General features: G+C 37.3%; 1 protein-coding gene across 5 annotated transcripts in view; it reads right to left on the bottom strand.

Moving 5' to 3' along the window:
• The window catches only part of LRP1B (LDL receptor related protein 1B), a 1,302,041-nt gene that overhangs the window by 461,090 nt on the left and 818,847 nt on the right, over positions 1-22,104 (bottom strand). For all 5 annotated transcript variants that reach the window (XM_050969143.1, XM_050969139.1, XM_050969140.1 and 2 more), the window contains 4 exons: positions 15,472-15,672; positions 11,446-11,691; positions 2,856-3,053; positions 1,827-2,031 (listed from right to left, as the gene is read on the bottom strand). In XM_050969143.1, coding sequence (XP_050825100.1) covers positions 1,827-2,031; positions 2,856-3,053; positions 11,446-11,691; positions 15,472-15,672 — 850 coding nt within the window. The remainder of the gene's footprint in view (positions 1-1,826; positions 2,032-2,855; positions 3,054-11,445; positions 11,692-15,471; positions 15,673-22,104) is intronic.

Here is a 22,104-nt window from a genome sequence, read left to right as displayed (position 1 = left end):
GAAGTAAACAATGCTGGATCTATACGCAGTACAGCTAAACCAGCATTTGGCAGCAAGAACCTTGGCTCTGCCAGATCAATACCTCCTTCCAGCCCTTCTACTATCCAGCTATAGGAGGAGGGGACACAGTAACTCTGCTGAATCTGTTTTGCCTCCCACACTGCTATCTTGAACCCCATTATGCCTTTGTTAGCCAGTTTTGCATGTACATATGGTAAGTTAAGTATAAGCCCACATGTGCACTCTACTTTGAAAATCATCCTTTTTTTCCAAAACAGCTTTTCAATATCTTTTTCAAAATGTTTGACGTTAGAAATTAACCATAAAATAGATAAGGAGGAAGGACTCAAAATCAAATTATCAAAAGACCTAAGATTGCTTTTCTTCTAGTTGGATCCACATTTTAAGGAATGTAAAGCAATACAAACAAATCTTTGATTTGAATCATTTGTCATTTTGTTATTCAAAAGTTCTTTAGAATAGATGGGGCAGATAATGCTTTGTGTTCTCAAAGGTTTTTTTTTCCACTGTTACCAGAAGGAATATGTACACCATTGCTTTTTAAGAAAATATTATTGTCTACAAATTCTTTCTAACTTATCCTACCCTTTATATCCATTTTTTAATTTATCATCAGTGGAAAAAGGCTGTTATGTATAAAGACAATGGCCTTGTCTTTGTGGCCAATTGGCTTTTAGACATTACATCTTGGCTTCCAAAGATATTTTAATAAATCAAACTCTGTCCAGTATTGATCTAACAGTGCTCTATGTCTGGATCATTATTTTTCATTCATCTCAATAAAATGGTCTAACTCAAAGAATTTTTAAAATATTTTATGTAGTAAACAAACATATTTCCAGACGTGAGTTTTGTGTCATTCAACAGCTGGCTGAAAATTGACTTATGGATTGCAGGCATGGCACTTCATTTTCCTCTCACTTTCACCAGTTTTACACTGATTTAACTTCACTAATGCCTACTAAATTATTCCCTGTTTCAAGCTGCATTCAAGGACAATCAGGACGAGAGACTCCACTAAGCTAAATTCTTAGTGGATATCACATGTATTCACGAATTTCATTTAAACTTTAAATAGTAAAATCCAACAAAAAATTGAGAAATATAAAGACATTTGTTTAATATTACCCTTCCTTGACTTGGCTGTAGTGTACTGAAACATTAGACCATTTTTGCCATATTATCAGGACAGATAAACTACTGTTAAAAAAAAAAGAAAAGACCTACAAATCACATATAGTATTATGTGGAATAGAAGAATATACTGTTTCTTTGACATATGATTTTAGGACTACAATTAATTGAACAGTTTGCTTTATATTATTAAATATGCATCTAAACAGCCATCAGAAATGCAACTAATTATGTATGCTATAGGGTAAAATAAATGAATTAACCAGTTTAACTAGTAAATATTTTACTTTTGATTACTATTAAATAATAATGCTTGGAACTCATATAGTACTCTTCATCTGCAGATCTACAAGCTATTTACAAAGGCTGGTAAACATTATTATCCCTATTTTAGAGATGAAGAAACAAACAGAGAGGTTAAATTACTTGCCCACAGTCGCACAGTGAGTCAATAAAAAAGTCAAGACTAGAATGACTCCGACATCTCCTGATGCCCTGGTTCACTGGACCAAAAAATTTAGTTCTTCAAGCATTGTTAAAGGTAAGTTAAATGTAAGCGCTCACTCCAAATAAACCAACACACATTCATACATTTCAAGCTTATTCCTCAAAGCATCTAAACATTATTGTTTTTATAAGCAATCATGAAAAAAGAACTTTTCTATATTTACCCATATCTAGGATCTAAGGCAATAGCCCTGGGATGCTCCATAGCGCCTGCTATTAATGTTGTTCTTAAAGTGCCATCTAATTTTGCTACTTCAATCTGATCCAAATTGCTGTCTATCCAGTATATGTTTCCTGCAATCCAGTCTACTGTAAGACCCTCAGGAGTGGCCAGGCCATGCTGCACTACGACTTCAATGGCACTCACACCTAACAAAGATCAAAAGGTTGCAAACATATAAAAGAATTAGAATAGAGATACAACACTTAAAACGTGATAAATGCATGATCACACTGCCAACTAAACAAAAATAATTAAAATATGCACAACTGTATATCACTTTTCTGAGGCTATAGTTAATACTGTCTCCATTTAATGAGTCTTAATACTTATTTTTCAGTGAGAGACTACATAATAGGCAATCTGACATGATGATATTTATCTTCATTAGTTATTTTTCTTTTCTCACAAGTAGTGAGAGAGTATATGCTTATGTACAAAATACATTTTTGGTCATTACAGGAATAAGAAATGAAGGGAAATTTAAAATCAAGTTTCTGAACACACTGAACCTTTAAATAATGTGTGATTTTGTTTGCTAGGTCTTCAGTGAAAAAATGCATAGGTGTACATCAACCTAGAAAACATTTTTATGAAAGTATTTCTGTATACACTGTGAGATTATGTTGTGCTCTATAGTGTGGTTGGGTCACCATGTTAAAGGTCTCATATTTCTCCATTTGTTAAGGGAAAGAAAAGCTATAATATTGTGCACTAGAATCTGAAGTATCACTTTAAAAACTAAGTCTCTAGCCTTTACAGTTCTAAAGATAATATTCAAGTTGTAAACTGAAATAACAAAACCAGTGACTCCTGCCTGAGTTTGGAGATAACCTAAAACAATTACTCTGAGAGGAGTAATATTAATAGCTTGGCCAGAATCTGACAAGTTTGATGTTCTGTGACTGCATTACTTTGGCTGGCACTCTCTTTTTAAGGACCTACTAAAATAAGTCAAAAGTTAAATTCATACCTCCAGTTTCAGAAAGCTTGCCTCGGTAAATTTTATCTTCCACCACATCTGTCCAGTACAGTAAGCTTTGATTGAAATGAAAATCAAGTGCTATTGTGTTTCTTAAACCAGGAACTAAGAGACTATAGTCTCGCTTGTGAAGATCAATCTTTCTGATCTCGTGACGAATGGAAAAAATGATGAAAGCTTCAAATGGATCTGGAAGTATAATGGATTGTACATTAAAAATATATAATAAAGAGTAGAATTTTAGTAGACTTACTGATATGAGGCACACACATCTGAACAAGAATTTCAGAGTACTTTATTAGAGGAACAGTTTGATTAAAATAATAGAACTTGTAAGTCTTACTAGCTCATTCATTTTCCAACAAAGAGTAAATCTTGCAAATATATATATATTGCAGTCCAACCTAGACTTCTGCTCACCTGCCACAACTAAAGGTATTGAATGGATATTAACAACAAGGATATCTGACTCAGACAGTGGTCCACAAGTACAGCACAAAGAATGTCTTCTGGATGAGAGCTAAGTGATGGAGTGTCTTTTCTCCCCTCCTCACTCTCACTCTCCTTCCCTCCCTGGACTTCAAGGATTAAGGCCAGAAAAATAGTTTAAGCTATCAAAACTAAAATAAGAACTTGTGTGATGTTTTTATTTTCTTAAATGCTTCAGAGAAAATAAGTCTGTTCAAAATTATCTAGTATTGCTCTAATTAACAATTAGTTGAAAACCATGTACTGCAACATATATAATACAAAAAAAAACCCATTATTTTGTATGAGTTAAACTGCATAAACAACTTATATAACACAAAACCACAAAAACAAGGAAATGTAAAATTAAGGTATGTAACAGCGCACAACTTCTTCAGATTCACCACCACCATCGCAAAAAGACCAGACTTTCCCTCCACTAACCATTCTGAACTGTTCTTGAAAAATCATACTCACTTCTGTTTTTTGAAAGGGTGCTAGAACCTGGCTTCTCTATTGACACAGAATTGAGGATATTGTGCATTGTCTGGTGCATGACATTTGTTCTAGTGGAGAAAGTACATCTCTGGGTGGATGAGTAAAAGGAATGTAATGTTAGGTACCTTCACTTTTTATTTCCTTGTAGCTGTGGATTTGTGTTTTAAGTATGTTATGTACATACCCTTAAAACACACATAACGTACTGATAATTTAAGTTAAGAAAACTGTCTCACACAGCAATGACTAATTTCACAAAGAATAATATTTCTATCAAAGTGACCAGCTGGGTCTGGAGCAAAACAAGAAAATCTTTATCCAGCAAATTCAAGAGCTCTACTTTAAAGAACAGAGACTTTTGCAAATAATATTTTATTTTGGAAAACAGACATTACTTTCTTGAAGATCTTCCTCTACAATGCAACAATAATGCTGTTGGACTAGTAAAATCTCTTTTCCTCTACCATACTAGGCCTCAGTTTGGGATGCTGTGCATATTACTGGGGGAACAAGACAACAGGCAGGATTTCAGAGCCTCCTAAGGTGTTGAAAAGCAGAGTAAGTCAAAATGTTGCAAAAAAGGAACTTTTCACTTTTCTTTTTAAAAACTAAACTTTTTCATGGTCTCCATTAGCTAATAATTGCGCATAAAGATTCAGTTGTGACTTGCAGTATATTAAATAATGATCTCCAACAGAATGGTTCCTTACGTGAAAAGCACTATCTGTTTATGAGCCAACAGGCACTTTCACAATGCTCCTGATACTTGTCAAAGTAGTGAATGATTCTGCAGATCCTGAATTGGCTGAACTATATGATGATGAACAAGCTTATGATGATCAACATTAGCAGCTCTTGCATCACAAAGGTCAAAAGCTCCTAAGCTTGATGAACAATTTAATGAAGCTCCTGATCTCTGACAAATCAGCAGGTATGGTGTAGAGTACCCTGTTCATCATAAATCTTGTCCTTCATTGGCTAACTGTGGCACAAAAAGACTGTGTTATGACAGCGAGAAAAATCATGCAAACTCAGAAGATGAAATGTTTGGCCCTTTTTAAAATCAACTAGAATTTGGGAACTAAAATTAACCAATTCTCTTCAACACTCCCTCTTCCCTTCACCCTCTCCCCCCCTTCGCTCCCTCTCCCCCCCGTCTCCTGAGGCAGAAAATACAGGTTTTACTCAACAGATTATCTTTTGAAACTTTAGGCCAGGTATATTGTGTTTTACGGGTTTAACTACTGTTTTAAGTTCAAAACAGAATGCAGCCTTAACCATGGCAACAACAGTTCTGCTATAGTAATACAAAGGATGTTTAAGAAATAAAGCTGGACAAAATAGCTTCTTTGCTCTATAAATAATTATATATTTGACAAAAAAACATGCTTATAGGCAACATGGTTTATTATGTTTACACAATTACTCTACAGCATATACAAGTTATAAATAAAGAAATGCAGGCAATGCACAAAAGAGAAATGTCATAGAACAATTTATATGCAGGAGGATCCTAGACTGAAAAAAATAAAATCTTTCTAATCTGGTATGAGAAGTTGGACTACGCAAACCACCCATGGAAGAAAATAAAATGTGAGACATATAGTAAATCATAATTTCCCTGAAATGTTTTTATTCTGGTCTTCTGTTTTAGATGGGTTGTTAACTGAAATGTCAATGTCACTGGACCTTAGGCTGACATGCATTACCAGACTTATTTGCTACCTTATACTATGCCTTCTCTAACCATACCTCCAAAGCAAATTGGTATCCTAGCTTCCTAAAATATTGAAATTCAACATTTACATCTTAATTCATTCAGAAGTCGTGAGTTACCTAAAAAAACCATATCCCTGAATATTACAGTAAACAGACATTTTAACCAAGAAAAAAAGTTAGGATTAAATGATTTTTTGAGGGGGAAAACTGAAAGCATTAATATATGTGAAGAAGAGTTGCTATAGTATTTAAAGAAATTATGACATGCTTTTCTTACTAAAATTACATTGAAAGTTCATCTAACTGTCTTTTGCTATACTGATTTCTGAAAGGCTGAATATAAACATAGGGCTTAAATATCTCTCAATAGAACTGTTTCTACCACATTCAATTTTTTCTAATGATTTTTTTCTAGTGTAACTGTAATATACCACCAGTCATTACTGTGCAGAAGTATTACAACAGGAAATGAGGAGGGAGAGTATAAAGAATGCACTTGTTATATTCAATTGGTATGTGAATAATGCCTCTTTTTTGGTGTAGTACTCATACTCAAACAATATAAATCTTAAATTAATAGAACATCTCTTCTTTGGAAAACCAGCATGGAGCTCCATTCTAGCAAGGTAGCCTGGGGCTGGTGCTTCACTCTTCTGTCCCTCCTCCACTGCTGTTGGAGAGGAAACACGATGCGGAGCAGAGGAGAAGAAGTAGGGCAGCAAAGAAGATGACAAGGGATAAAAACAGGGTGATGTTGAAAATGGAAAAACATGGAAGAAAAAGAAAATAGAAGCAAGGGGGAAAGCCAAGAGAAATGAGGAAAAAGGTAGAAATCTGAAAGATGGAGATTGGAGTAAAGAAGGGAAGAAATATAAACAAGAAAAGAAACAAAGACTCCCCACTATCTTAAGGTAGTGATTTTTGTTCATTTCTTATTCTACATTTCAGGATATTTCTCTGGGAAACATCCATTGGCAGGCATTAAACTCTCACCCACCTAGTACTCTCACCATGAGTAATGTACTGAACTGAGTTAACATATTTGTACTATTCACATTAGGTTTCTGGTAGACACATAAATTTACAGTTTTTTGAAAAGGAAAGTGCTATATCACTATCTTAAGTATTATTAGTACTATGTGCTATTGAAATGTTTGACTGAATACCACAAAGCGATATTCTATACAAACTTAGTTTCAGATCAGAGTAATAATTCCCCTCAGAACAATTTCATTTTCATTGGAAACCTGATTAGAAGTTAGCTCTCTAGTACAATGGACCAATCTCCTCCCCATTTCAAGACAATGTAAACCAATGCAATTATGCTAGGAATAAGGTTGCCCCAATGTGTGCAATTAGAGTGAGATGAGAGGAAGTCTGACCGCGTGGGTGAGGTTTATTCTCACAACACCAGTTTTAACCCTGCTGTAAATGGACACATCTCCAGGAAAGTCAGTACATTTTTGACTCATATTAGAAAAAGAAATCCAGTCCCTGTTATACTCATGCATTCCTAATGGAGCCAATAGATTTAGACACTTTTAAATTCAACTAAAATTTGGCCCAGTTTATGTGGCTTACCACAATGCCAAAATGTGTTTTGAACATACTCAGTCATGTGAAGTAATATTAGGTTGATTAAAATTTTTGGTCTTTTTTTTTAAAATGAAAAGAGCCAGAAGTGGGCTAGATCATTAGCTAGTGCAACCCACAACAACTCCATCGACTTAAAAATTCTAAAATGGCAAGGGTCATACTTAACATTATTTTCCTTGACTAAAATCTATGTGCACATGAGTTTAAGATTGTAAATCAAGGGCAGATACAGCCTCACAAGTCAATGGGAGCACTACACTAAACGGTTGAGGGGGCACAGCACCTCAGCCCCAGCACCTCAACCCTAATCCCGGGGAACCTCTGTGTGTGTGCGTGCGTGCGTGCGTGCGCGCGCACAGGAAGGGTTGAGAAGTGCCACTCAGGATTGGCCTGGCTGCCAGTTCATAATACCACTCACTCAAATTTGCCCTGGCCACCCCTCCATAATCATGGAAGGGTGGCCAGGCCAAACCTGAGTGGTGCTGCAACTCTGTGAACCGAGTCACAATGCTCAGAGTAGGAAGCTGGGTCCAGCCCCACAGGACAGGAGCTGCTGCTGCAGAGCAAGTATGCAGTGGGCTCACTCTCCAACCGCTGCCACCAAGGCATCCCTTTCACACCAAGTCGAGAGAAGTGTATGTTTGCTTAGTTCTCTACCCTTGGATTCATGATTTCTGGGGTGCAACTAAATCCATGAACCCACACTAAAGACACCACTATTGTAAATCCTCATCAAAAACTGTGTGGGTGAATCAAATAGAGGTTTAAAATGATCTTATCTGGGAGAAACTTAGATGGCATAAGGAGTCGGTTAAAAAAATGTTTAGACTACCTTTTCCGTGCATTTCCTTATTTTCAACATTTGATGGTATTTATTTGTTTTAAATTCAAGTATAATTTTCAAATGTTGTTGCTGTAGTTTTAATGCAATCTTTTTTGAAAGCTGTTTTTCCTGAAATCACTGACATTTGCTTCTTTAACACTATATGAATTTTACATATTAAAATTATCAATGCTTGTAACAGAAATAATTATAGTAGATTCAGTGTCATTTGGAAATAAGGCTAAGTATCCTTACAAAAAAGTTGCAACAGAGAGTAATGAAATGGTTCAAATATACAAAACCACTTGAACACGACATCACAGATTCACTCTTTGGGATTCTAGCATCTGCATACCTAAAAAGTGCCTGAGTAAGAGAAGGTTAATTACTCTATGCAGTAACTGAGATTCTTCCAGGAGTGTCCCTATGGGTGCTCAACTTTAGGTGATTGTAGAGTGGTGCCACTTGGTGGAATGGAGGACCGTCGGAGAGCAGTCATGGTAGTTGAGAAAACCATAAGCCCAAATAGATCATCTGATGTCGAGTGCTGCTCTGTGGCATAATGCTGTGTGAATATATGAGCTAAAGCCCAGATTGTGGCTTTGCAGTTGTCCACAATGGGCACATTGTTGAGGAAGGCTATCAAGGCAGAGAGTGCATGTGTGTACAGTCCCTAATGGGGATTGTAACTGTTGATGGTGATAACATAGGTCAGTGCAGCTGGATTTCCATTTAGACAACTTTTGTTTGGATAAGATGTTAGATAGATAGATAGTTCCGTGATGAAAAGAAATAACTTTAGTGACTTTCTGAAAGACTTTGTCCTCTCAATGTAAAATGCTAGAGCACTGTGGACATTCAGGGTATGAAGCATTGCTTCTTATTTATTCCCAAAGGGCTTGGGGTAGAACGATGGGAGATAGGTAGGTTGATTCAAATGGAATGAGGAAACTACTTTAGATAAGAATTTGGGATGTAGTCTTAGGGTCACTTTGTTTTTGAAAAATATTGTGTATGGAGGGTGTGCCATGAAGCCCCCCACTTCTTCTACTCGTTGGGTGGATGTGATAGTGATGAGCAAGGCCACCTTCATCAAGAGGTGGAGAAGTAAACATGATGCTAATGGCTCAAAAGGGCACTCAGTAAGGCATCACAGCACCAGATTGAATTCCCATAATGGAGTAGGGGCTTGTATTTTGGGTAAATGTTGTGAAGACCCCTGAGAAAGCCTTTAGTGATTGGGTGGGCGAAGATCGAGAACTTGATCACTTTGTGGTGGAATGCTGTGATTGCTAGGAGGTGTACTCTGATTAAGCTCACTGAGAGAGACTCAATTTCTTAAGTTCAAATGCCGTTGCTGACATATGGCCTAACAGCTGGAGGCAGGTCCTGGCCAATGTCTGTGGGCTGGCTTGCATTATAGTGATTAGGTTGACTAGAGAGGTAAATCTGTGACTGGGCCAAGAGGCTGTAGCCAGAGAGTTGAGGTAGGCCCCAATGAACTCCAGTATTGGCACAGGTAAGAAAGAGATAGTTAGTTAAATAGTTAACTACCCTAACTAGGTTCTAAAAACTAATATTCAAAAGATAAAAGTTAAGCTAAAGATAATACTGAGAGGTGCTGCCCATTGCTCTATTTCAAGTCAATGGCAGTAAAGAAGGAACTGAAGGGAGATTGGTCACACAGCACCATGTAACCGCCAGAAGCGGTGCAAGATGGGAACAGTGCCTGTGTGACCCAACCAGGCACCGTTACTGAAATTCTCCAATTACAAGCACAAGGGAGCAGATTCTCCTAAAGTGGAGCATCCACAGGGACATTCCTTGAAAAAGAATATATATTCCTGATCTCACATTGTAGCACTAAACATCTTTAAATTGGTCAGTGGAATGGGGGAAAAAAAGATTAAAATGAATGCCTCAAAATGCTTTTTCCATTGTGGATGGTGCTCAGGGTGGTTTCTGTGTGATTTGAAAGGTCAGACAAATGAACTGTAACTAATAGAAAAGGTAGCAGAAATTTAGAAGATGACCCAGAAAAGTCGACTAAGAGATAACAGTGGGAATAATCTGGAATAAATTAAAGAGCTCATATCAAATTCTACTTTGGAATAAGCAAACAAACTCCTACTGAATTTGAAGAAAATTCAATGAGAATTATCTAATACAATGGGAGTTGCAATGAACTCTTTTATTTGAGTTCTACTGAATACATTTTAATCTTAATTCATTATTTTAGAAGAAGTAAAAAATAATTATTTTGATAAGGTGTAATTTGTACTTTGGCATGCTGTTAATTGGAACTAAATTGTGACTGCACCATAACTGCAAAGGAGATGTAATGAAATGTTTGAATTAGCTCAGCTACTATCAAACTAGATGGTTTAGAATAGGTCATTTACAAAATATCTGAATTGGATATTAATGGAATTATCTCAGGTGATTGATAATGTGATACACAAGATTTCCTGTCTAGCTCATTGGTTCAAAAACAGTCCATGGCATGAATGTGAGAAAAAGGTGAATGATTGGAAGAATTTCTTAATGGTGAAATCTGATGAACTGTGAAACAGTCACCCAAAAGATTTGGTGAAGCACTATAGTTTGAGATATTTAAAATCAGAGTTGACAAAAATATTAGAAAAATAACTGTAAGGAACAATCCTCTAATGGCAGGTGGAAGCTCTAGGTCAGCGGTTCTTAACAAGGGGTATGCGTACCCTTGAGAGTATGCAGAGGTCTTCCAGGGGTACATCAACTCATCTAGATATCTGCCTACTTTTACAAAAGGCTACATAAAAAACACTAGCAAAGTCAGTGCAAACTAAAATGTTATACAAAGACTTGTTTATACTGCTCTATATACTTATACAATAAAAGGTAACTATAAAATTTATATTCCAATCAGTTTATTTTATAATTACACAGTAAAAATGAGAAAGTAAGCAACTTTTCAGTAAGTTTGCTGTGACACTTCTGTAGTTTTATGTCTGATTTTGTAAGCAAGTAGGTTTTAAGTGAGGTGAAAGTTGAGGTATGCAAGATAAATCAGATTCTGGAAAGGGATACATTAGTCTGGAGACGCTGAGACTGCTGTAGGTAACCCAGTAGCTTTCATTTAATATCCAAGCTCCCCAAGGCAGGGGCAGGGAATGTCTTTCTATATTTATATTGCACCTACGACACTGGGGCCCTTATTCTCCTGATTTGGGCCTCTGGGCACTACTTCTGTGCATATAATAAATAACGCAATTATTATGATGATTCTATTCCCATGGAACTGATGACACCATCCATTAAAAGTTATGGTCCTTCCTCCCTCTTCTACCGAGGTTCAGAGTGGAAGGACAGTGGATCTCAGATCCCAGGAGCTGACATTCAGTCAATCATTTAACCTTATTTTACTTGGTTTTACACTTCTTATTAGAAGGAATAAGGAACCCTACAATAGTGAAGAAGCCCTAAATCTCAGCTTACCAATACTAGTGCAACTTTCACCATCATTATTGATCTTCCAGCCTTCATAACAGGAGCACTTGACACTATGTTTGTGCTGTTCACACACTTGACTACACTTAAGATGCTTGGTACAGTAATCCACAATTTCACAGGTTTTGTTGTCTGGATTTAGATAAAGTCCTGGAGGGCAGAAGCACACAATTCTTCTTCCAGGAACTACAGAACACTGGTGGCTACATCCACCATTGTTAAGTGAACATTCATCTGAAATAACCGGAAAAGAACATTAGGAATTGCAAACAATATCAGCTGTATTATACTACACTTCTTAAGAGCTTCTCGGTAATAAAAGAAATTAAAAACCTCTCGTAATCAGAAAATGAATTTAAATCTTGCTGAAAAAATATTTGTTTGGAATACTTATCCAGAAAAATAGTACATTCAATTTGCACACATGTGAGGTTGCATTACTGTTACAGGATAGTAAGTTTTTAGCATTGTAGAACTACAATCTATACTACAAATTTTGATAGATTATCAAAGGTATTTTACCATTCATGTATTCAGTACACTTTGTATTTACTGGATGGTACACTTCTTTTCTCGTTTACTTAATGCTACCATTCTTTGGGCTTCTTGTTTACTATTCACGTATGGGTTTTTTAAAACAATTAGTAAAAAGAACAATGGAATTTTCAGACAAAAGCTACATGAAGATAGGACAGTATATTTAAGGTTGATAATATATTTCAGAGTAAAATACATTTACAGGGATGTTGTAATTCTCTCCAAAATAAGCATTCAGTGTCCAAATTCTGCCCTGCAATGACACTACGAGGAAAGGAGAGGGGAAAAACACTATATGTCTAACCTAAACTGGAACTACAAACACTAAAATGTGTTTACTGTAATTGCATAGCTATTGCAGGGGGTTATTACAGGACAGAGTTAAAATTTGTTTGGATGCCATAACTGTACATTTCATATCTTCACGTTTGGATTTTGTTCAAATTGGCTAGAGGCTATTTAGCTCAGTGATACTCTTTTCTGTTCCTAACCAGTATACAGTAACCCCAAATGTGCCTTGGAATGCATTCAGTGTCTCAGCGCACTTGGCTCTGTGTCAAAGTGCCTTATTTCTTCAGCAATCTGAGGCTTCAATTCCTTTTTCCTTCTGTTCCCTGAGTCTTCTGTGTCTTGAGGTTTCTTGTATTTCCTAAACCAATGCATGGAGGGTCTCTGGGATAGGAGAAAAAGGCTATGCTTTTCCCCCAACAGATTCTGAGTCTGCTCTCAGTTACATTTGTGCCTCCCTGTGGTGTCAAAGAAGCCAGTGTGAAAGGAAATTTCAGGACCTAGTTCTCCATTTTATTTTATTTTTTTAAACACGCTGTGAAAACAAACCCTAAAGAACATTAAGGAGCTAGTCCTGCATTTCCTATAAGTACTAATGTCAATGTGAATTTTGGGAGTACAGGGTAGGTGCACTAATGCATTTATTTACTAGACGTTAGATTTTCTTCTGAATCTTCTAATTTATTCATGCCTCTTAGCTCTTCTGATTCACATATATCTCAAAAACTGAATTTTACGTCTGCACAAAAAAAGTGTATACAATCCAGCAGTCCTTCTATAGGACAGTTTCCCTTGTGATTTTTTTAAAGTAGTTCCCTTTCTTCTTAGGGTCCTTTTATTTTTCCAGACTTCAAGGTTCTCAGTGATGGGAAAAAAAGGGTAAAAATTAATTAAAATAATACTGATAGGCAAGGGTGCTGCCAATATCCTGCAATGCATATTAACACTTTAAGGCAACAGTCATAAATACCCTAATGCTAATTAGTAAACGAGTAGTAAACCGCTGCTGTCAAATAACTTATTGTCATTATCTTCATCACAGAAAATCCCAAAGATCAAATGCCACCTGGATCAATCTCTGCGTTGGTGCCTGCGGTGGTCTGGCTATGTTTATATCAGTTACGTCTATCACTGGCAATCTTACGCACCACCAAAGCTTGATCTCTGTAGTGGTATTCCTTGGTAAATGATTCAGAATTTGTTGATCATCTGTTCTAATAAAATGTCCATTCCACGGAAACTGCTGAAACTAGTGCTGATAGAGGCGGTTGCTGGATTTGGCATCAAATATCTTAATTTCTGTTCCTGTCATGACCCTTGATCTGGAGCAGCAGATGAAGATGATGAGAATCGAAAACGTAAATCCAGTGTTCTTTGGCCTTCCTCAGGACCCATGATTTACTGCCACACAACAGAGTTGATATAATTGTGGTTCTATAGATCCGCAGCTTTTTGGCAAGTCTGATGTCATGACATCCCCACTGAGGCCACTGAAGCATGCCTGAAACCTGGCAGCGGCTGCTGCTATATGAGTGTCCACATCTTTCAAGCAACTTCTTACATGGTCTATGATGATGCCCAAATATTTGACAGTTGCCACCTGCTCAAGGCCTGTCCAGAGAAGTAAATAGTGAGTTGGCTGTAATCTAAACCTGTTCGATGGTAATAGTCAGGGACTTAGTTTTATCCAGATTCATAAGGTCCAAAGTGTGTTGCTTTTTGCCTGACTAGATCAGCCATCAGCTTCAGCAATTCACCAGACAGAGCCAACAGCAGAATGTCATCAGCATATTAGAGATCTCAAAGCAGAATGGTGTTCTGCTCAAAGCCACTGACAGCTGCTTCCTCAAGCTTACCAATCAACTAATTAATGCCAATATTGACCAACGATGGGGCAGAGTGCTGCTTTGTCAAACTCCCCGTGGAGATAGGAAACCATACTGTGAAACTGACATTGACTCAAACACAGATTTCTATTCCATTATAGAGCTCTTCTGTCAATGACACTACCTTTCCAGATCTGACAAACTTCCTGGCTGCCTCATCAGATCCCCCAACCTTGCTCAATGCACTGAATCAAAGGAGTAATTGAAGTCTATAAAAAGTGCTATGCACGGTTTATTAAATTCAGCAATATGGTAAGTATATGGGGGCTGATCCTGACTCTTATATGGTGCTCTGGCAGAATATATGGGACATAAAGGGGTAACTATTGGCTGGGGTTAATGAGAGCATCATGTGCCTTGTGTCTCAAGCCAAAGAAAGTTTACTAGAGCACATTTCCCATTAACAAGGAGTTGTACACCTGAGGATATAAAACCTCTACTCTTGTAACCACCTCTCCTTTCCTACGTTTCAGCCATTTCAGTATTTATTATATATATATTACAGTATTGCCTAGAAGCCCCAATCACAGAACAGGACATCATTATGCTGGGCACTGTAAAAACACTGAACAAAAAGGCAGTCCCTGCCTCAAAAGTTTACACTCTAAGTAAAAAATAAGAATGAACAGATGGATACATACAGACTAACGGTGGAGTACAAGGAAACAATGAGATAATATTGGACAGCATGATAGAGTATGCTCTGTCAGAACAGTCCTCTTTTTACATTTCATCTAAAGGATGAGCACGGTGCATCTTAATAACATGCTATGGCAAATCTTCAGTACTGACTCAGAAGGAAGAATGACACCTTTGGAATAACAAAATAACCCACACATCACATTTTTTTGCAGCATACTAATGTGTTTCTGAGGAGAAAAAAAAACACTCTCCTCCCATCTAAGTAGTGATCTAATTCAACAGTGGTTAAGTTTGTGTAGTCTGACAGTATTATAGGCACATTTAAGTACAGGTGTTCTTATATGTGTAAGAGATCTTTTCAACTGCTTATGGCTACAACCATGTACCTTGTAAGGGATTTTTAAGAGGTTAAAAGATAGGTTCTTAGATTAGAGAACCTATGTTGTTCACCATGCTTCATTTTGGAGAGGTTTGATACAATTTCAAGCACAATATGGACATTATAGTAAATGTACAAATTACTTGTGAGAACATTTAAATATCCTGCTAACATAAGATTCTTTAGAAAGGGAAGATGGAAACAGAAAATATCAAGTGGTATTAGGGAAACAAAATAATTTTGAATTCTTTATAGATGTGAGTGTGCCTAAAAATAAAATACCACAAAGGTCGCCTTCATCAGATCCATCAGGACAATCTCTTCTCCCATTACAGAGCTTCTCAGGCTGTAGGCAGATGGAGGTATCATTAGCACAAGGATATTTTGGTGGTCCACACATATAGCTCTCGCAATTATCCTCATCAGACTGATCATCACAATCAATATCTCCATCACATAGCCACGCTTTGCTAATGCATCTCCCTTGGAGAAAAGAGACAAACACAAGAAATCAGACTGAAAATAAACATAGGAAAACCTCTGGTAACATTACAGAGAAATCTATTGTTGTGTTACATTTTAGCATTAACGGTCTCTCTTTCTAAATTAACAGAAATGATGTAAACAAGCTCAGCTTTGTATTTTAAGTTATCTGCATCGAAATAGGCAGCCTTAATTTCTTGACCAATGTCAAACCTAATAGGTTCTATGTTCAATAAAACTGCATGCAGGCAACTATGCAACCTAAGTAAAATATACTGATTTACAGTTTTATAGGCTGCCCAAAATTGTTGCAATGTTTCTTCTGCTTTCCTTCCCATTTTCTTTTCTCTCCATCTCTACCCATCCCTAGTAAAAGCAAGGTTCCAATCTGACACTGACTTAAACTAGTAGCTACCATGAACAAAAGTACTCTGTTAATTATATACAATATGTTTCCATATAATGCCAAAGCAGTAATCATACTTCACATTTCAGACAAAGATTTTAGTTTATTATCCATGTATTGTGTGATGTTATGATTAAATAACATGTCATGATATATATAATCATTGTATGTTAAATAGAGTTAAATTGTAGGATTATAGAAGTATAAAATTGATCATCATTTAGACTGATAATTTATTAGATGTCTAAGTCAGAAAGGCTGAAACACAAGACCTGTAGGTTGAAGCCTTCCAAATTCTAGCTTACCTAGTTTAGGCTTTGGAGATAAGAAATGCTGACATAAGTTAGTGACCAAATAATAACCCGATGCCCTAAGATTATGGGAAAAGTGGTACCAAATCATAATATTGTGAAAAATTAGCTGGAAGATTAATTTTAAATAATAAAAATGCTGTAGAGGCCCATCTGTTTCCAACATGTGCCTTAACACAGGATACAAGTTGTTCGTCAATGCTAATGAGAATAAAGAGAACCTATACAGCCTCTAGCATTTGGGATCCCTTACGTTTCTAGGGGATACGGACCAATAAGGGAAACAAGAGGGTTGACACTTCCATGTGCAGAACATAGGTATAGAAAGAATCATATTATAAAAAAGGGGGTGTCCAAAGCAGGAAAATTGAGTTTCTGATGGAAGAACTCCAGCAGGAACCATCCCTGTACTGATGATCAAACCACAAGCGAGCCATCAGACTCTAACACTATCTAGGACGATGAGAATATGTCTGTAGCTGTAACTGGATGGATATATCAAGGATTTGTATATGCTGTGACATTCATAACTTTGTTGGTAACTGTAATAAAAATGATAAAAGATAGTAAACCTTGTTCTCATGATTTTATGTGTTACTGGCCTATGGTTTCATGTGTTGCTATGAGCTCTAGATCTAAGGCAAGCAGAGATAACTCTGCTGAACTTGAGACTGTAGCTGCCAGAGCTAAACCCTCGATGAGGTAACATCACTGAAATTAACTTTAAACAAAAATAAAAGCTACAAAATGAAAACATTTCTAGCAGATGAAACACTTTCACAATGTTTTAAATAGACAATGCCCAACTCATTTCCTGCATTGGAAATAACTACACAAGGAGAAAACATTACTTCAGTTTATGCTACACCTCTGTTAGAAATGTTACAGTTGCAGCATTGCCTACTGATAGAGACAGGGTTTGTAACCTCTTAGAAGTATATGGGTGTGGAAGTGGAGTCACTTGGGGTAAAACCCCACATCTATACAAATCCATCCCAAAACAGATTCCCCACAATTATTCACACACACTGACAATTGCCATCAATTGTCTCCAACTATTCATCAGTACTTTTCAATCTCCTTTTAATGGTGTCTATGCTAGTTAGACAAGCATTAAAACTGGTAATGTGCTTTAGAATTTTAGTTCTTTATTGAGACAATGCCACCATCCCAAGTTCCTCCTTCCTAGGAAACTTCTCTCCCTCTATCCCCACCATAGGACATGGATTAGTCATGCAGAGGAACTTGCAGAAGTGATGGGAGAGGGGAGCAGGCGCCTCCTCACCTCTGGCCCCAAATATTTTAAATTCGTCTCATTATCAGTTTGTATTTTCAGATAAAATATATTTTAACAGTCAAAAGTTTTAACAACGTAAGTGTAACAGAGCACTGGTCTGCAAGGGCAGGCAGCACATCTGTTACAGGGACATAGCTCTTTTAAGGCTGCTCATTGTTGGGAGTTGTAGTCTTCAGAAAGGGCACATATGGATATGGGTCAGCTGACTAAATATCATGGGACTACCTGTTGGAAGCTATATAAAGAAATACTCCTGGCTCAATCTCAAGAAAAGAAGGCTTGAGACAATCTCCCTGGGGATGTGGCAAGAGGCCCACACAATAATCAGGAAAGGTTTCCCAGAGAGAAGGTTATGTCCTCTCCTCCCAGTTTGCTGAAAACTACAATGGCCTTTGTTGGCTGGAATCAAGTGTTTTGCTCATTTCAAATCCTTTCGTGATAATAAAGCTGGCCTTGGGGAAAGGACTTTGAATTGAACTGGAGTTTGGCCATTATTTTACCTTCCTCAGCTGGTGTTTTCTGCTCATCAACTTACAGCACAGTACTGTATGAATGTATACCATACTGTATATTAGGCAGAGGCAAACTAATTCAGATAATAGAAGAACAAGTTCATACTTTCATTTAAAATTGGATTATACTAAATCTGATCTTTCTTGAGGTTTGAAAAGAATTGATTGAGCTCATGTTTTTCCCTGATCTTCCGGGTTTTTGCCAAGACCACAACCATAAATAGTGAAATACAATGAGAGTTAGTTTTACAATTAAGGCACCAGACTGGGATTCAGGAGTTCTGGCTTCAATTTCTAGCTCTGCTACAGACTTCCTGGATGACACTGTGCAAATGGTAAAAGACCCACCTTTAAAATGTTATGAAACTACACATAAAGCACTCAAGAACAACCAATACTAAATAGGAATAACCCCAAAATATCAAAACAGAGATACAGTTAAGCAATTTAACATTTATGCTTACCAATCCTGAATTACACCTAAAAGAGCATGGCAAAAGGTACATTACCAAGGCAATAATTCACTGTGAGGTAACAGTATAGAGTGCAAAGAATTAGGAGCTGGATCTTGAAGATGCTGAACAATTTTGAAAGGTGCTGAGCACCTTCAATTCCCGTTGATTTTAATGGAAGTTCAGGGTGCTGATCTGTCATAAACAGATTGTTAAGGGTTAATGTCTCTTCTATCTGTAAAGGGTTACAAGCAGGGAACTGGACACCTGACCAGAAGACCAATCAGAAGACAAGATACTTTTAAATTTGGGTGGAGGGAAGCTTTTGTGTGTGTTCTTTGTCCGTTATGTGTTCTTCTCTCAGAGGGTCTGAGAGAGACCAGACATTACTACAGGCTCTCTAAGTTTCTTTTCAAGTAGTAAGTAAACCAGGCGGTTTAGGCTTTTTGATTGTTTTACTCTATTTGCAATTGTGGATCTGGCTGGTTAACGTTTATATGTGTAGTTGCTGGGAATATTTTGATTTGTATTGGTACTGAGGGGAAAGACTCTTTCTGGTGTCTGTAAGCTATAGGACCCTATAATATTTACATCTTGAAGTTACAGAGATAATTCTTTACTTTTTCCTTTCTTTTATTAAAAGATTTCTTTTTAGAGAACCTGATTGATTTTTTTTCTTGTTTCCCTTGTTTTATTCCAGGGGATTGGGATAACTCACCAGGACGGGTGGGGGAGTGGGGAGAGATAGAATCTCTCTCTGTTTTCCTTGAATCTGTTTGCTTCTTTGCGGAAGGAAAGGGAGATGCTTCTCTGTATGGTGATTTAACAGGTTGGATCAGTATCTCTCAGGATAGCCCAGGGATGGAAATTCTGGGAGGGGGAAAGGTGGGGGAATGGTTTATTTCTCCTTGTTTTAAGAACCCAAGGGACCTGGGTTCTTGGGGTCCCCACGGAAGGTTGGGGAGGTCAGAGTGCCCCAAAACACTATATTTTTGGGTGGTGGCAGTGCTATCAGATCTAAGCTGGTAATTAAGCTTAGAGGATTCAGGTGCTAGTATCTCATTTTCTGAACTCTAAGGTTCAGATCTGAGAGGGAATGCTATGACATGAGCACCTCATAGAAATGCTCAGCAACTTCTAAGACGGAGGCCAAAGGACAGCCATCATTCCACTGACATTAAAGGGAGCTGTAATCCTTATTCCTTCCAAACAAAAAAAATGAACAACTTTGTTTCTACCTACTCACTTACAGTTACACAAGTAAATAATAAATAAGATAGAGCAACCAGGAAAAAAAGTTGTATGCATAAACTTAAATACGTACATTCAATCAAAAGTGCTTCTAGAGAACTTCCATCTTCATCTTTAACTTGAAAAGAACACTGGAATTTAAATAACATCACAAAGACAGCAGCAACAAAGAAAATAATGGAAAATGTTTGTGCCATGCAAATTGGACGTATCCCAAAATAAATTGATGCTGATTCCAGTACAGCCTCTAACCTCTACTTCAATCTGTTTTATAGATACAACCGCTTACAGAACAAATCTGTTTACTTGACTTCATGTTAATGAAAAGAAGATATATTCTATAACACAGGATTCCTCTTCAACTGTGATAGGTTTGACATATCTTATTAAATAAAAGAATATACTTATGTGAACAAATTAATTCTGTCCAGATTTAAATGAGGCACATAATGAAGTATTTATGCCTATACTGATGTTATTATTTCAAATTATTGCCCTTGCATGAGACATACATTTTTTTTTATTTTCCTGACACCTTTTCTAGTATAAGAGCTGCAACAATTTATATCATCTATCTATTGTTTTTCATATCTCTTATACACATGAAGATAGATGTATTGTCTGTAATGTACTCAATAAAAAGCTCTCAAATAATAGGCACAGGTATGTGGGAAAGCTTGATCCAATGCATTCTCTAGTGGTTTTGATTATCTATGAAAATTAGCAATCCTAAACAGAGACTTAACATTTACATATGGTTCAGTCTATCAGTATGTGGAGCATAGGAAGCCTTTGGTTGTATTTTCTACTGAACTGCAAGACGACAGTTTTCTTCTAGTATCTAAAACACTGGTGTTCTCCCATTCTGCACTAGAAGTTCCCACTGAAATTGAGGAGTGTTTTCTCCCCTGACTTCTTCAGGAGCAGGCTTTAATCAATGACTGCACTGGGTCATCATCTTTGTTTGTTTCAATACAATCATTTTAAGCTACTTCATTTCAAGGAAGGTGGGAGGAGAGAGCAATATTGTTATTTAAAGGTTTTCCCAAAAGTAATCATTTGTTTATGCACATCAAGTGCATCTCTTGGCTATTACGGCAGGAGAGGCCATTTCAATTCCTAAATGGGATAACTATTATTGCAGATCGCAGAAAGAACAATATGTTCTATATCACCATCTAAAAGATTGTTCCTCAGTCTGACTGAAGTGTTTGGATGCTTGTACTACTGTAGTATAAATAATAATTATACACAAAAATATATATTACAAATGTTATGGTTGAGAAGTTAGGAAATGCCAGAATTAAGGTTGCCTGTTCAACTTCACTTCAGCCTCATTTAATCACATCATCACATACTGTTCCTCCTCCTCCCCATGTTTCAAGCTGGGTACTCAAAGGAAATCACCATTAACAGGAAGCAGCACTTGACTTTATAATGATGACATTTTTTTAACTTAAAAATAAAAAGCCAACTGAAAAAAAAAAGGTGTGAAACCATATTGAGACTCACATGGGTCATTAGTAGGGTGGGTATCTTTAGGCCATCTGCACAGACCTCTGCCACTTAAGCAAACAGAGAACTGGTAGCAGCAGTAGGCTGTTATTCTCTATGTGGATCAGCCACTAGAAAGGGATGCGACACACTCTTTGGAAGTGAATTTCCTAGATATTTACTAACTCTCAGAGGAACACTGAAATTCAGCAACTTAGGGCTCAATTCTTGGTTCTGGAAAGGATTGCTCTAGTGGTCACAGACCTCTGCCCTCATCCCCTCCAACTTGTCCCTGTCCCAGTAGCAGCCTATTCCCAACTCTCATCCCTGATTCCTCACTCCAGTATTCTCCTCACCCCAGCCTAGCACTGTCCTAAGCCCAGTCTCCTTGCCAGTATCTTCCTTCAGGCTCCAGCCTCAGTTACCACATTACCAGTCTCCTCTCTGCCTCTGAAGCTCCTTACCAGCCAGTCCAGTTTCCTAGCTGTCCCCATTTCTACCTCCCAGTGCCAGTATCTTTGCCCAGGCAGTTCCTGTCTCACCCACTGAAATATCTGTCTCAACCTATTCTCTCTGCTGCCCCTTCCTCCTCACATCCAGCTCTTGCCTCCTCTGCATTCTGATCAGAATTATTTTGCTCTCTCTCGCTCTCCCCATATTAATATAATGGCATCAAGAGTGACAGTGTCCCTGCTGTCAGTTTATGTGC

This window comes from Gopherus flavomarginatus, chromosome 10 (assembly GCF_025201925.1).
Source record: "Gopherus flavomarginatus isolate rGopFla2 chromosome 10, rGopFla2.mat.asm, whole genome shotgun sequence".
Classification (NCBI taxonomy): Eukaryota; Metazoa; Chordata; order Testudines; family Testudinidae; genus Gopherus; species Gopherus flavomarginatus.
Note: the sequence above shows the minus strand (reverse complement) of the source record. Positions and strands in the feature narration are given on the sequence as shown.